This window comes from Nannobrachium achirus (genome assembly GCF_963921795.1).
Source record: "Nannobrachium achirus genome assembly, chromosome: 20".
NCBI lineage: Eukaryota > Metazoa > Chordata > Actinopteri > Myctophiformes > Myctophidae > Nannobrachium > Nannobrachium achirus.
In genome coordinates, this window is record NC_137827.1 from 14,342,161 (window position 1) to 14,358,615 (window position 16,455).

General features: G+C 45.3%; 1 protein-coding gene across 1 annotated transcript in view; it reads left to right on the forward strand.

Annotated features, from left to right (window-relative positions):
* Positions 1 to 307: 307 nt before the first annotated feature.
* LOC308305678 (connector enhancer of kinase suppressor of ras 3-like) overlaps positions 308 to 16,455 on the forward strand; it is a gene marked incomplete at its 5' end in the record, with an annotated part of 128,172 nt that continues 112,024 nt past the window's right edge. The window contains one exon of the mRNA XM_080750516.1: positions 308 to 368. Coding sequence (XP_080606642.1) covers positions 308 to 368 — 61 coding nt within the window. The remainder of the gene's footprint in view (positions 369 to 16,455) is intronic.

Consider the following 16,455-nt stretch of genomic DNA (forward strand, 5'->3'; position numbering starts at 1 on the left):
TGCCTCTCTCTCTCTCCAGAGCCCAGATCAGATCCATTCACTCCACTGTGTTAATGCTCCCACCATGTGTGCGTGTGTGAAGTGAATGTGTGTGAACCAGCCTATAGAGCACAGTTGTGAAGAGAGAGAGAGAGCAGCAGTGTATGGACTGGAGAAAGACACGACAAGAGTCTACTACAGGAGAACACAACACCGGGCTCAAGTACATGGATCTGCTGTCTGTTTGATAAATAATAATCCCACAGCAGTTGTGGGCATAATAATAACCCTCTTGCCAGACCGTGTGTGATATTGTTGTGCTTTGAACATGCAAGCTATGGATCCGATCACCAAGTGGACACCAAAGCAAGTTGTCGACTGGATGAAAGGTAAGTCCTCACACTTGGATATGTATTATTTTCAGTATATTTACTCAAGTACTGTACTTATTTTTCACTTTACTGGAGTAGCCTAGCTCCTATCTCCAATTTTCAATACTTTTTGAGCGGTGGTAGCCGCTCCTGTGATTCGCTTTCAAGATGTTACTGGCCGTGTATGTCTGTCGCCTGCCGTGTATGTCTGTCGCCGGCCATACCTCTCCTGACCACACACACAGACCACACACACACACACACACGTTAAAGGAGGGGCGCTATTGAGCAGGGCAGGCAGACAACACACACTCTCTCTCTCTCTCCCTCTCTCTCTCTCTCTCTCTCTCTCTCTCTCACACACACACACACACACACACACACACACACACACACACACACACAGCGCAACGGTGGGGGCTTGAGTGTGGGGAACACGCACCACTGAGGCAGACAACACACTCTCTCTCTCTCTCTCTCTCTCTCTCTCTCTCTCTCTCTCTCTCTCTCTCACGCGTTGGTCAGGGACCGCGTTGGTCAGGGACGTGCAGAGAATGTTAAGAGAGGCAGGGGCTGACATTTCTAAAAGGGACCTTTGGTGGACAATTCTCTCTTAAAAGGGCAGGGGCTCAAGCCCCGTTTGATGTCTGTGTGCACGTGCCTGACGACTGGCGTTGGTAAAAGCAAGAGCAGTATCATCGCATCGTCTATGCGAAGCGTGGAACAACCACGATGTGAAACGAGCAATTATAATCACACCAATGGATTATGTTTTCGTTTGAACCAAATTAGGTAGTCTACAGAGGGACGGAGGGAGTTTTACCGTGAACGTGGCTGCGTGCAGGCAGACTCGTGAGAGAAGAAATCCATGCTTTACACAGTGTTTTCGGTGGAGAAGTCTCGTAAACAGTCTGCCTTCCCGTCCCTACCAAATGAGTCGCCCGTTTCAGCTTGACTATTCTGAATCAATTAAAGTTACATTGTGTGAAACGTGAGCACGTTTAACTCAAGAGGCAAAGCACTGTCTGCTAGGCGGAGGACGGTCAGTGTAGGGAAAGTTCAGTAGCTGGAGGTTTATTCTTCGCTGTATGTCGGTGTCGCTAAACAAGCACCCTTTTAATTAATCTACAAGCCCACAACCTATTGGATCAGTGACGCATTGTGGACTTGTAGATCAGCCCACTTTTGCAGCGGCGAATGGAGACTTCTGCCTCGCGAGACCAGCCACATTTTAACGTTACACGCGAGAAGTGCTGCAGATTTGTTGTTTTAATTAAATATAAATTAATTCGAAGCTCTAGGGGTTGGTGGGTAAACCACCGCTCAGTTCACACGGGTGTGATTTTTTATTTCTACTCCACTACATCTTCGAGGCAAATATTATTATCTTTTACTCCACTACAATTATTTGAAAACTTTTACTACTGTTAGTTGTTGTTACTTACTAGTTACTTTGTAGATATACTATTACAAAACATACATTACACACGTGAACCCTACATATATTTCGGCCATTTGTAGCAGATCTACAAGCTCACAATGAGTCGAGCTTGTAGATCTCCTATTTTCAAAATATTTTTAATGCGTTTTGAACTTGACTATATGACTACTTTTAATTTTGGTACTTTAAGTAGGCTACTTTATACTTTTACTTGTAACAGTATTTAAGTAGGCTACTTTATACTTTTACTTGTAACAGTATTTCATTGATACTTTTACTTGAGTAAAACATTTGAGTCCTACTTTTCCCACCACTGTTTATGAACAAAATGCCGGGTTGGTTAGTCTACTAGCTGCTGCTGGTTGCCTTTTATCTCCAGTATCGTAGAAACTCGTCGTGTGACAACTTGCCTGACGTGTATTGGAAACAATGGGCACACAGCAACATTTCTGTTCACCTCTACCTATAATTTCATTATCTACTCTACTCCTCGACAAGTGACAACGACCGTTTACTACTTTCTTTGATACATTTGATACATCGTTGTTGAATGTTGCTACTTTTCTTGGTTGCCTGAAGGGAGCGCTGCACAGTCTGCTGTTGTGACAACAAGTGATGGATTTGATTCATTTTAGATTCCCTCTTCCTGCAACGACCTGCTGCAGGGCTCAAATCACTGATCACTTTGAAAACGTTTAGCCTAACAAAACAAATAATCTATTCTTTCATGGACCAATGATGCTCACAGCAAACGTTGAAGTAAAGTCTCTCTTTGACATTAAGGTGACTTTATTTCAACATTTGATTGTGTAGACTTTATTTCACCTTTGATTGTGTAGACTTTATTTCAACCTTTGATTGTGTAGACTTTATTTCAACCCTTGGTTTTGTTGGACTTTATTTCAACGTTTGATGGAAAGTGCTGACTGTATTGATGGAAAGTGCTGACTGTATTGAAAGCTTTTGATTGTGTTCACTTTATTTCAACTTCTGATGGTGAAGGGATGAAAGTATTTTAAGCTTTTGATTGCATGCACGGTTCTGTTGTGTAAGGGAAAATACCTAAAATAATGATAGTCCCAAGTAGGAATTGCGGGTTATGGGGATGGATGACAGCATCAAATAGCTATTGTTCTTTGAACCTGGGTGCAGTCATAGCTTTGGCATGTGCAGAGAGAGAGAGAGAGAGAGAGAGAGAGAGAGAGAGAGAGAGAGAGAGAGAGAGAGAGAGAGAGAGAGAGAGACCTCAGTGGTATTGGTATGCAAGCTATGGACGGAAATGACATCTCTACATTCAAACTGTGTGTAGACTAGACAATGGCTGAATGACAACATTCAAAACAAAACACCTAAAAAGTAAAAAGGAAGAAAAATGCCTGTTTACATGGCTACACCAGTGGTCACAGAGTAAGCAGTTTCCCATGGGCTTTAAAAGTCAAAGGGACACATTTCAAAACATCCCCCAAAAAAGAAGTCGTGCATGACTTGGACATCTAAAAGCTGTTATTACATATCTTTGGGGGCTTTGATCGTTCAGGGATAAAACGAAAAAAGAACCCTCTTTGATCATTATTTGACACCATAATCGCTTCACAGTACAACAAACTGCTGATTGAGGGCGATGAGCCCAAACTCTTCTCGCCGTTGCCTTGTGCTTGTGTGTGTGTGTGTGTGTGTGTGTGTGTAGTCGGTTGGTTGGTTGGTGTGGGGCTAAAAGGGGATTGTGGAGGGGTTAGTGCAGTGAAAAGCACCCAGCCAGGGGCATGTATAGGTGGGAGGATTAGCTGTGTGCACTGGCCCCTTCACCCAGCAGTCTTCTGAAACATCCTGACTCAGCATTACAGTATGTGTGTGCAGACAGAGAGCTGGTCTTAACCAGTGGCTTTGTGTGGCTGGGGCAGGGCAGCCAGCGACAGCCGCCTGGTGCAACAAGTGGACTAGTCTGAAATGACAACAGACCAGTGTTGCCAGATTTCGAGAGAGAAAGAAGCATGAACCACCAGGTAAAGGAAAACAAGCCCACAAGAAGCGACACATGAGCACTTTCCTGTGCCTTTTGTGGATATACATTGGCTGTTTGAAAATGGCTCACAGTCACAACGCGCAGTGATGGGTTGTGACCTGTCATTCGTTGTTATATGAGATACTTCAATGGTTTCCTATGGAAATAAGCTTAGTATTTTCTAGGATCTCCTTTTAGTTGACCTTGTACCAGTGAACTGTACCGTCATGAAACTGTACTTTTTCTCTATGCAAACTTCTAATAAAGTCTTCAATCAATCAATCAAACCTTGTAGACCTGCTTGGGTGGATTTATTTTTACTTTATTGAAACAAATCTTGTATGGGGGACCCTGACACTAGATATTTTCAGATGGGGGTCCGCGGACAAATACTCATTGATTTGGCGGTCCTTGACATGAAAATGTTTGAGAAACACTGGTTCAAGCAACATTAGAAAGCAAGCCAAAATAAGCAACTACAAGTTGAGAAACAAGCCCCAAAAATCGCAAACTGCAAGCTGCAACAACTATCAACATTTAGTACAAGCGACTTAACAGAAGAACAAGCCCAGCTTAAAATAAGCAGACTTGGCAACGCTGCTGACCATTCACGCGGACGTATCAACTCCAAAAACATGACATCTCTCTCTTTTGCTCTAGTAGTCGCCTGCCCCAGGCTGTTTCTCTCTCCCAGTCCTTTGTGTATTGAGGCACTTTGCTAATCAGCTGCTTTGTTTAGAGGGGGAAACAGGCAGCGGCCGCATGGATGTTTACTACCACCAGTGAAAGGGGGTTTTGGGTTCCATAACAATTCAAATGCTGTAGTTAATGTTTAGTGTGTGAGGCATGGTGATGGTGATGATGATCATGCTGCCCCCAGGCACCTTTCCTATGCTACAGTGGTCGGTCCAGGTTGTCGAGCTCGACCTGAAAGGTCATATACGCTGTGGTTTATACTTTAGAGTGCCATATGTCACACGTGGAGCTGCTTAACCTCGAGGGAAATGATGCACTTTAATTTGTAATGGCAGGGTATAGTTGGCTTCCTTTTCCACAACAAATGCCCAGAGTTACATGTTTAAGCTGTTCAAGCCCTTGAATTTGAAATGACTTGCAATTCATTACTTGAAAACCTAGCGTCCCCATTCTGGGCATGTCATAATAGGTCACCATTTGGCAAAATGAGGCGACCATTATCCGAAAACAGCAGAACGATCTACAAGACGCATCTTGGAGATCACTATTTTAACCAAAGAGATTTGGTGAAGACGTAAAAACAGTGCTCTAGGACCAAGAATAGCCCCCTGAGTGTCACAGGTCAATGAAGTACATATAGGGTCTAAGAGGTTGATCAGAATCGCAATGATTTTTATTGCCAGGTATGTTTTGCACATACAAGGAATTTGTCTCAATGAGGTATAGCAGGCCCAGGGCCAGGAAGCAATGGCTTAGAAGGTTGCTACCATATGCAAATGTGTGTTTCAAGCAAGTCTCTGACGATTTGCAACTCGGTAAAAACCGGTTTGGCTGATGCGCGAGGGAGGGGCAAGGTGGTCCGCGTGAGGGGGCCCGACTCTCCTGTGCCACCGGGCGTGAGGTACAGTAAATAAACCTCTCAGTTATTTATAACTATTGACTCAGAAATATTAATATAAGCGACACTATTATAAAGAATAAATGTAAGCAGGGACAGCTAGAAAAAATAATCGAAGATCTTAACATCGAATGTAACAGGTGACATAAATAGAGTATATGTGCCCACACATTCACGTTTATGTTGTGCTCGATTAGTCATGTTCCAAACATAGTCCTAAAACCCACAGCTTTCAGGGAATGTTTAACACAACACAACTTATCCTTGTCTTCCTCCTGCATTTGCACAAGACCACTAGGATCTACACACCGACAGACCTTTATTGCTCTCACAATCTAATCTAATCTAATCTTATCTTATCTTATTGTGAGGGAGTCACGTTTTACAGAGGCATCCCAAACATGCAAACTTGCAGAACCATTGGTTCAACAGTTGAAACAAGACACCTTTTTGGAGCGGTGAAAGCGCTCCCAATAGACAGGTATGTCCGTGGGTATGTCCGTGGGTGGGTGGGTGGGTGGCTGGGTGGCTGGGTGGCTGGCTGGCCGTGTCCGTAGCCTGTCAATACCTTAAGTGGCCACACACAACACACTAGTTAAAGGAGGGGCGCTGTTTTGTGCAGGCCAGGCACACTCACCACTCACTCACAGGCACAGTTTACTCACTCACTCACTCACTCACTCACATAGGGTACAGCTGCTCAAATTCACCGCTCCACTTCGAACCGAGGTTTGATTTTTTTTCATGCTTGGACTTTGGATGTAGGTTGATCTACGCAGCTTGAGTGTTCCATGTTCCATCCAGGGGCGGCAATGGCTCAGGAGGTAGAGCGGCCGTCTGGGAACTGGAAGGTTGCCAGTTCGATCCCGGGCTCCCCCAGAGTTGGTGTCGAAGTGTCCTTGAGCACTGAACCCCTAATTGCTCCCGATGAGCAGGTTGTTTCCTTGCATGGTTTCCTCCGCCTTTGGTGTATGAATATCTGTCTGAATGGGTGAATGAATCAATCATTGTAAAGCCAAGGAAGGAATAAACACACCATTTATGCACCATTATCCTTTTATATACTCGTCATGTAGTCGAGTTACAAAGCCCTCCTTAGGTTGGTGAAGAGTGGTGTATGAGGCAAGCAAATGATGGGGTTATTTTAAACAACGGGTCACAATTAGACCTGCTGCTCTAGTGGCCTGCATGCATATCAACAAGGTCACAGCAGTGATGATGCAGATCAGAAATCAAGTGGGTGCTGGTGGTTGTGTCTCACCTCTCAAGTAGCACAAAGGTGCCAAAGTGGTGATTAGTTTGTGTGTGGCCTGTGTGTGTGTGTGTGTACATGCTTAGTGACATCACCTGATGGGGACCCTCCTCAGTCTTATCAGTGGAGGTGATATTGAGGTGTGAGCGGTGACGGCCCCCCCTGATTCTTATCTGGCTCCAGCGGAGTGGAGGCTTCCTAAAAGTGGAGTGTGAACAGACATGAGCTCAGACAGCTCACCCTTATTAAGGCAAACACTGCCTCTGTCTGCTGTGCTGGAGAATGCTGCCTCTGGGCTGGCTGGCTGGCTCCACCGGCCCAGCGTAGCATAGCTCTCTATGTTTGGACTTCACGAATCCCCTGTAACACCCCTCATACTGTCTGCGTAGGCACCGAGGCATAGAACTGAGATTAGAATGTTGGGATATATCAGAACTAATGCAGTGCACGTTTGGGGTGGGGGGTGTGGTCGGCATTCGGAACATGTGTCCGTTCAGAGCACGGGACAGTTCTTAAGAAGCCATTTGATTGGCTCCAGTCTACCTAAGCAATCTACCTGCCTCGAAGTGTGAAGTCGGTTCATTGGACGAGCGGTTCTCCAGATATGCGAAGGGATGGTCATTGGTCAGACAGACGCACAATGCGGAGATTCCTGGAGTTAACCAGTAACCACTTCTTGAACCCCAGCATCCATATTCTGGGTGGGAGAACATCAGCCAAAAATAGATTGCATGCATGCATCTTCTCTTCTGGGGGGTCCCTGGCCAAATACGTATATCAGTTTGGGGGTCCTTGAGAACCACTGGTTTAAGTGGTGTATAAACGGATACAGGACAAGGTGGCTGTGCTCCCGCTGCAGCCAAATAGACTCATCAGTCCTGAACACTGACAGTCCTGTAAGTAGCCTGTGGTGAATTCTTCCCCCTTCCTGTGGCCTCAATCACACACAAGGAAGTAACGATGGGGCAGCGATTAGCATTCCATTGAAGATCTATTCCATTAAAGTTAAAACTTTACTCTTTTGTTGCCTGTTAGTTCCCAATCTTCCCATTCTATCCGGCTATTGCTGATCCATTGTGCTCCGGTGACGGGGCAGATCACTTTGCCATAGAAATGGGACCTTTTTGGAGTGGAGGAGAGGAGAGGCACTGTAAGAGGATTCTCCCCTGGAGAGGGGAGGTTGAAAGGGATCGCGGCGGTTTTGGTCCCTGATGGCTGTGCCACGGCCTGTTTCTCACAGGGCCCGGTGTCGCCGGCCCGATACCCCACACTGCTCCACCATATGGACGCCTCATCAATCGTTAATGCTCAATGTCACCGTTCCCATGCAGTGAAGATGACAGTGACGTTCAACTAAAGGGGGTTGTTGCGACCAAGACGGCAGTCAATATTGACAACCACTGCATTGCACAGTGATCACGTCTCACGTTGGAACTTCTGGGAAGCTTATGTTTACGTGCATTAGGGCTGTCAAGATTATGACATTTTACATAACGAGTCACTCAAATAATTCCCATTAACGATTTAATTGTGTTTTTGGCGTTGACAATTGTCGTTAGGCTTGTAGGCTTTGAAGTTGTACATGGCAGATATGACACATAACCTAAAGATACAAAGAAATGACTGACATATTTGGCAACTTTATACTTAAAAAAGAACATTGATAGTGGAAATAGCCAATTGAAAATGTTTGGAATAATTCTTCAACATGGAGACAATTATGACAAAATAATTGCGATTATGTCAAATAATTGCCATTAGACAATTGTGTTTATGTATAATTCGCCCATTGTCCCGCACCTCTTCACACCCATTGGTTGCTGTGTCTTGCGGAACACTCAGTGGGACACTCCATCCTCCTTAATTCAGTTGCTTCGTATTGTTATTCTGTGTGTTCAATTCTAATTTCGAACTTGGTTTCAGTAAACTGGAGCTGCTCAGTGGCAGTATAGTGACTCAGCATGTTTTTAAATGTTTTTATTTCTCCTAAAATTTTGTTTTAGCAAAAAAAGGCGGAACCAGGGCGGGACAAGGCAGATAGAGCCTGCTGGTTGGTCAGTCAGTGACCAAATAGAAGGCTAACAAAGGGTTAATTATTTGTGACAGGCCTACCTACACGGCTGTAAACAAAACAAAAAATCACACCCGTGTGAAGTGGAGCTCTGTGTGTGTGTGTGTGTGTGTGTGTGTGTGTGTGTGTGTGTGTGTGTGTGTGTGTGTGTGTGTGTGTGTGTGTGTGTGTGTGTGTGTGTGTGTGTGTGTGTGTGTGTGTGTGTGTGTGTGTGTGTGTGTGTGTGTGTGTGTGTGTGTGTGTGTGTGTGTTGTGTGTGGATCATGTGTACCGATTTTTGTGACATTTGAAGAAAATATGTAGGAAAAGGAGCAAAAAGTGTGTTTTGGAGAAAATTCAAGATGGCGTAAAATCTATCATGGCGCAAATGGGCGTGGCCTATATGGGGAGATGCGTCATGGCCCAAGGAATCCAGGGAAAACATATTTTTAATTTTCCGACCTACGGTTCAAGAGTTACAGGCCAAAACGTAAAGTGGGGTGTTATGGCGCCACCATGCGGCCAAATGACACAATTATTTTTTATTTAATCCTTGAAATCATTATGAACCTCCTCTCCAAGTCTTGAAACTCTAGCCCCTATGGTTTGCGAGAGACAAATAATTGAATGTGAGTTTTTGCGATTCCCATTATAAGTCAATGGGGAAAATTAATTCACTAATAAATTAATATCAATTAAACTATAGAACCTTTCTCTTAGAAAAGTAATAGCCCACGATTCCCGAGTAAGCCGGTCGATTTGACATATGGCGCGAGTGTGTGGTGGCAAAACTGTGGGACTAGTGGCGTGCCGAAGTTTAGGAAGTTCAGGCTACATACAGACAGACACACACACACACACACAGACAGACCCACACAGCCACGTATAGGGAGCCTGTGCTTCACACAGCTCCAAAAAACGGTTGATATTTGCATACAGCCAACGCCTATTTTCAATGCAATGAGAGTTGACCGCAGCAGTGGGTGGTGGTGGTGGTGGTTGGATGGGTGACTGTGTAACCATGCCAACCCGTGCCATGCAGACCAGTTTGCTTACACGTTCGCAAATCTCCCCCAGATGATCTGAGCTTAGTGGGGGCCTGCGAGCTATGTGGCCCCAGGCTGCCCCTAGGGAGAGAGAGAGAGAGAGAGCACTGGCCTGTAAAGGACCAGGCTTAACCCCACTGCGGGAATGAAAAGCACCGACTTGGGGTGGCACTGCGGGTGCTTATAGTGCAGACACGGGTCACATGCTGGCCTGGCCGGCCCGGCCCGCCTCCACAGTGTGCCGGCGCTGCCTCTGCCCACACTCACACTTATGTTTGCAATGCCATGATTATTGGCTGGAGGCTCGACGTGCTCCGAGTCGCGCGAACGGTCTGTTCATAAACACGAAGCCATGAGAGCAGAGCAGACTGCCACAAATATAACGTTTCCCCTCCACAGTCAACTGGTCAGAAGCTTTCTCTACACACTGCTGTCCGGGTGTGGAACGGACAGCCTACCTAGAGCGTGCAGTTGACTCCGTCACAGACGATGCATGGTCTTCATTCTTCAAGCCTTTAAATTCAGTTCATAGAGTTCATAGACATCTCCTCCCGACTACCCCTCATACTAACTGTTGAGCTGGATACATTAAATCTGACTTGGCTACTGTTCACAATTGCATCCAATTAAAACAAACCAAAAATGTCCTTAGTGTTAATTCAACCTGGAGAATGTTTTTTTTTTTTACTTTGTAGGATTCTGCCGTGTATATGAGTCGCGAGTATCAATGCCAACGTTCAAGGCACTGTGCTTGAATCGTTAACGCAAATACCAAAAACCTGTGGGGGGTGGTAGGATTGGGATGGGGGGGGGGGGGGGGGGGTAGTAGCTAGCCATGGCGTTATCAAAGCACAGCTAACGTGGCTGCGCTCCGATGACCGCGGAATATGTTAGGAATGCAGTCAGCAGGTCTCTTCCTTCCTGCTACCGAACCAAACCAAACCAGACACTGTGGGCGAATCAGCGTTCAAAACAAACAGGCCACACGTGATCCTTTGATCACTATGGGACATCCTTTTAAAAGCAAATGGTTGCTTTTAAAAGGATTTAAACGCCTTGAACCTTCAACGCGGTGACTGTCCCTGTCCCTCTCTACTAAATACACACAAATATCATCCTGCCTGTGCAGCGTGATGGACTATTAACTCATTCTGAGCCCAGGACATTAACGGATTAGGGGGTCCAGAGTGCCCCCTCCCGGCCCCATTAACGGCCGCTGTCTTATTTTGAAGGCCAGAAGTCTAGACCGGAAGTACTTCCGGTCTGACGTCATCGGATCGTGCGCCGGAACCGATGCGTGTCCACGTGGAGTTGTGTAATGGCCGACCGGGAGCTTTTATAACTGTGTAAAATAAGCGAGCATCTGCCTCCATCCTAGCTTCTAAAGTGTAGTTTTGAGATAATGGACATTAAAGATGAGATCGGCCGTCCACCTCAATGTTATGGGATGACTATTGTGTGCTCGTGGAGCCGTGATGATGACAAATCAGCGCGGATTTCGTCTCCGGAGCGTCGGCCATTGTACTAGGTATTTTTACTCGCCGTTACAGTAATATATTACTTTTCCCGCGACATCGCGTGGATGGCACTATAGATACTCTATTACTTTTCCCGCGACATCGCGGGGTTGGCTTTTAATGAGTTAATTATATAAGGCTGTGGCTCTCAAAGTGGAGTCTTTTTTTTGGGGGGGGGGGGGGGTACAGATATACTGTACAAGCTCACAGCGCATCACTTTGTGCCACGCTGCAAGCTTGTACAGCTGCTGTTTCAGATTTTTTAAAATATAATCTTTTTGGGGAAATTGTTCTTAAAAGACATATTTAGCCACTTGTAAGCATGCCCCCACCCACTGAAATTAAAATCTCTAAAACGATAGAAAGCAGTAAATGAAAACATTTGAACACTCATCTTTTCTTTTCTCTAATTACAATCTTAAAAAAAAGTTGTCTTTTAAGGAACCCTTAACAATTCTGGGTTCAGATAGAGGGTGCAGGGGGGGGGGGGATGTGTTTAGAACATGTCCAGACTAGTCCATATTTCACAGGGAGTCCCCACTAAGACAGGGCTCCTTTGTACGGCTAGTCTTCAGTCATTGTGTGTACAATGGCTGCTCCAGTGAAGGCATACAATATTATAGTTAACTATATACCATCATGTCATCATTAGCTACTTGTATTCTTTATGTATCTCAGTGTAATGAGACGGTGTCGCTGCTAAATGAGTGTTTGCTTGGTTGCTATCATTGTTTGTGGACTAGTCTGTCTGGTGGTGTCTGTCTCTCTCTTCCCCTGTTGATCAGGTCCATTTCAGTGTGTTGATGATGGATGGATGGATGGATGGATGGATGGATGGATGTAACAGCTGTAATGACCCAGGTTGTTGTGTCCCCTACCAGCATGGCTCTTTGTACTGTTCCCCCTGGGGATGTGATGTGAGGGGGTGTGACGGGATGAATGGCATGATTTACTTTGAACAAGGATACAGAAAACACCTGGAACTCCCACACACATGCAGTCTCTCTGGAAATTATTGTGTGCGTGTGCAGTTGGGATCCGGAACCGCATAGGAACCGGTTCCGACATCAAGGGACTGGAATCGGTCACATCACATTTGGAACTAGTTTTATCACACACTTAGAGAAAGAGCTGCTATGTGGACTTCATATCTGCTATACAATTACATTTCAAGGACACCCATAACTCTGAGAGTGTACAAATGGTACCAAATGGACCCACTTGGTCGTTAAATGGAACCGTTAATGAATCGGACCGTTAAGAGGCAATCGTCAAGGAACCGGAATCATTAAATTGGATTAAACGTGTGGCCTGTGCGTGCATTTGTGCGTGTGTGTATTTTTGTGACTGCCTCTGTTATTATGGCAGGGTGATAAAAGAATGTCTGATATGGTGCTGCTACTACAGCTCTGCCGAGCCTCAGTTCTTGCTTTAGTTTGAAGCTGTACAGTGCCAGACGGCAAGTCACGACTTACCAGGAGTCACACGAGGACACGAGTGAAGACCTCTGTTTCTCTTGTCTCTCTTCCAACACTAGTTCTTCCACTATCTAGCAAAAACAACACTGTCCCTTGTCCACAAGGTTGTGTGTATGAAATGCCCCTAGGGTCCTAACAGTTACATGCGGGTAATATCTTACTGTTCACCCGTGACTGAACCACCATGCTGCCAGCTGCTGTGTCCAAACTTGATCTTCTTCTCTTTAAAGCTACAATCTTGGGTCTTATTTGAATGAATACAAATATGATAGTATACTATATTATTACAATACAGCTAAGCATCTGGAATAGACCATATTCACCGGGCGGTACGTTAATGAATTGCCACCCCGGTTTTTCAATGCAAAATGCAAAACATGGTCGACCGGTGAATATGGTCTATGATCGGAGGTGGTGGCCTGGTCTCCCTACTCTTCCGTTAAGGAGATGGAAGAGTAGGGTTGACAATGTTAATAACGTTATTTGAAACAGAAGCTGCAGGACACTAGGGCCAGATTTACCCTGCAGCCAAATCCAGCCTGAATCAGATCTGACCCACATCCAGATTGGAATCTGATTCTTTAAACAGGTCACGTGACTCATTTACACCAATCAGATTCACATCTGGATGTGGCTCAGATCTGATTCAGGCTGGATTTGGCTGCAGTGTAAATCTGGCCCTAGATGTGCTGCCATCTTTGTTGTAGTTCTGACATTGTGTGCAGTTAATCTCTCTATGTTGGGAGAGAGAGCGAGAGATGCTCTTTCTTTCCAAACCTCACATCTTATTTTGAGCTCAAACTGCAGCCCACGTTTACACAAAACATCAGTTCACCTTTTAACTCTGAACAACGCTTCCTTTCTCCCTTTGATCCGGGGTCTCAATGGTCTCAGGCACAAAGGAGACGGGAGAGAAAGTTGCTGGCTTTAAGAGATCACAGGAGGAGAACTGTGTGCACCAACCAACCAGGAGCACCTGTGTTTGTTTGAGAAGGGAGGGGAGAGAGGTTGGTTGGTTCTGGAGCATAAGAGTGAATAATGGGAAACGGAATACTGTATAACGTACGTCTCCGCCGGGGGGGAAACCTCATACGTCCAAAACTGTTACTTTTCAGGATTCAAATTAAAAAAACGGCAGAAGTTGCAGATCTACAAGCTTGAAACACGTTGCTTTGCTCCGCGGTTCAAGCTTGTAGATCTGCAACTTTTGATGCTTTTGTGTGACACTGTCGTATGATGAAGTAGGTCGTTAAGGTATTAAATATGGAGATACGAGGTTCCTGCCCGACCGTACGTAATAAAGTACATGAAATATCCTGGAGTTTTTCCATTGGCCCCCTGGGGACAGCTTTGCACCTGTCCTTTTCTCTCTGTGTGTTTATTGGGTCTCGTTTTAACGTCACTTGGCAGCCAGTCAGCAGCTCAGCAACGTCTCTTTGTCGATGTCATGTGACTTGTCCCTTTCTTAATCTGTCATTACGGCAGAGATGGGGAAACCCATAGCAGGTGCACAGATGTGCAAACATAGTTCACCTGTAGCTCAACATTGGGTTTTTTCTTTATGGCCCTGAGTGTGTGTGAGCGAGCGTGTGGACTATATTTCTGAGGGCCAAATGTCCCCAGAATAAATACCAGTAAGACTCCCTAAATCGCGAGATAAGCGACCACCAGGTCGCATACCCAAACTTTAGAAGGCAATGGTAGCCAATGGAATATGTGAAATGGGACAGATCCATGTTGATGACATGACTTTAGAGATACTGTGTAACAGAAATGGCACTGTGAGGACATCGAGTGCTGCGCTGCGAGCTTGTAGAGCTGCTATTTTTTTGAAAAATCATGAACATTTGTGCAAATCTAAATATATATATAAATCTTTGCTTCTGGAAGAGGGGAGGGAGACATTCTTTAGGTATTTCTGTGGCCTAAGATTCGGTTAATGACATTCCCCCGCAAGATGACTCTCACTAATCTCCACACATGCACCCACACATACAGGGAGAACAGGACTGACAGCCCACCGCAGCCTCCTGTGTGATGTCTGACTAACACATTACTTTTGAATTTGAATCCTGAACAGTAACCGGTTTTGGACATTAGAGGTTTCCAGGGACGATATGAACATTCAAATATTAGTAGTGCTTCTATTCACATCTGCTGTGTCGCCAAATAAGAAATAAACGAGCAGTTACTGGGACTTCAAAGAAAACCACAACCATCACCGTTATCCACTGTTTGTTCTGTGCTGTTGTGGCGGAGAGAGTCGCAGCCCCAGCCTGAAGCCTCAAAAAGTTTAGTATCTCCCTCGTTCCATAGGAATATCCCTTTGGAGTAATGGTTATGATATTAGACTTTCACGCGGGAGGCCTGGGTTCAAAGCCCGGGTGGGGAGGGTTTGCAACACCTCCGTTACACTGTGAAGACCTTACTGTCTGTGTGTGTGTGCAGGGCATGACATTAAGGCTTGTGCTGTTGTCCGGGACAAGTAATAAAGTTGTCCTTTTGACAAGTGGCTCTTTATTTCACTTTTTCTGTGGACATGTGACTTTTGTGCCCAGACAAGTAAATCGGAAATGTGCCTCAAAAAGTTAAGATCAAGCCCTTAAGTGTGTGTGTGTGTGTGTGTGTGTGTGTGTGTGTGTGTGTGTGTGTGTGTGTGTGTGTGTGTGTGTGTGTGCGTGTGCGTGTGTGTGTGTTTTTGAGTTGGTTTTATGGTGCTCTTAGAAGCGTGGAGGATTCACAAATGATGCTCTCTCTGTCTCATTGACCCTCCCATGTCTTCTCCTTCACTGACCTGCATGGGCACAAGTTAGCTGTAAATCCATGTGTGTGCCCTTCTGTTCCACGGCTGGCTTTCCTCTTTTTTAGCCCCCTCCTCTTTCTGCTTTGACATTCCCATCCCATCCCCCACCTTGTTACAATCCCCCCCCCCCCCCCTTCTAGCCCTGACTCCTCACCCAATAGGCTATATGCGCAGCAGCCATATTGAAGAGAAGTTGGGTCTCTTCTCACTTCCTTCACAGGTGTTACCAATGGTACTAATGAAGGCTCTGTTCCATTTCATGTAGCACCGTGGTTCTCAAACCGTTTATTTCAAGGACTCTCATAACTCTGAGAGCATACAAATGGAACCAAATGGACCTGTAATTACAGGTCCATTTGGTTCCATTTGTATGCTCTCAGAGTTACACACAGCTTTTTAAGGGGTAATTTGGAACCCCCAAGTTACCCTGGACCACACTTTGGGTCCCACCGGTGTAGCAGAGTGTTTCCAGTGAGCCAACATGCTCAATATCATCACCCTGACTCTGTCTGACCAGAATGTAACAGAGCCTTCATTAGTATCATTAGTAACACCTGTGAAGGAAGTGAGAAGAGATCCAACTTCTCTCAAAAATGGCTGCTGTGCATAGAGCCTATTCAAATTTCAATTCAAGGAGGTTTATTGGCATGAGAAAACATACGTTTAACATTGCCAAAGCAAGTGTCAAAGTGTCACCCAAGTTCTCTCCTCTCCTCTCCTCATCTCCCTGGTCCTCCTGCTCCATATTTGAACTTTTTGTGTTTTGTTCGTAAATCAACGCCATACTTGATCACACTACAGCGTCACACAAAAGCACCAAGAGTTTTGAGCTTGTCGGCCTGCTGGTATCTTTGATACTTTTTCAAAATTGGAATCCTGGAAAGTTTGTACATACAAGGTTTCCACCCGGATACGCCAGCTC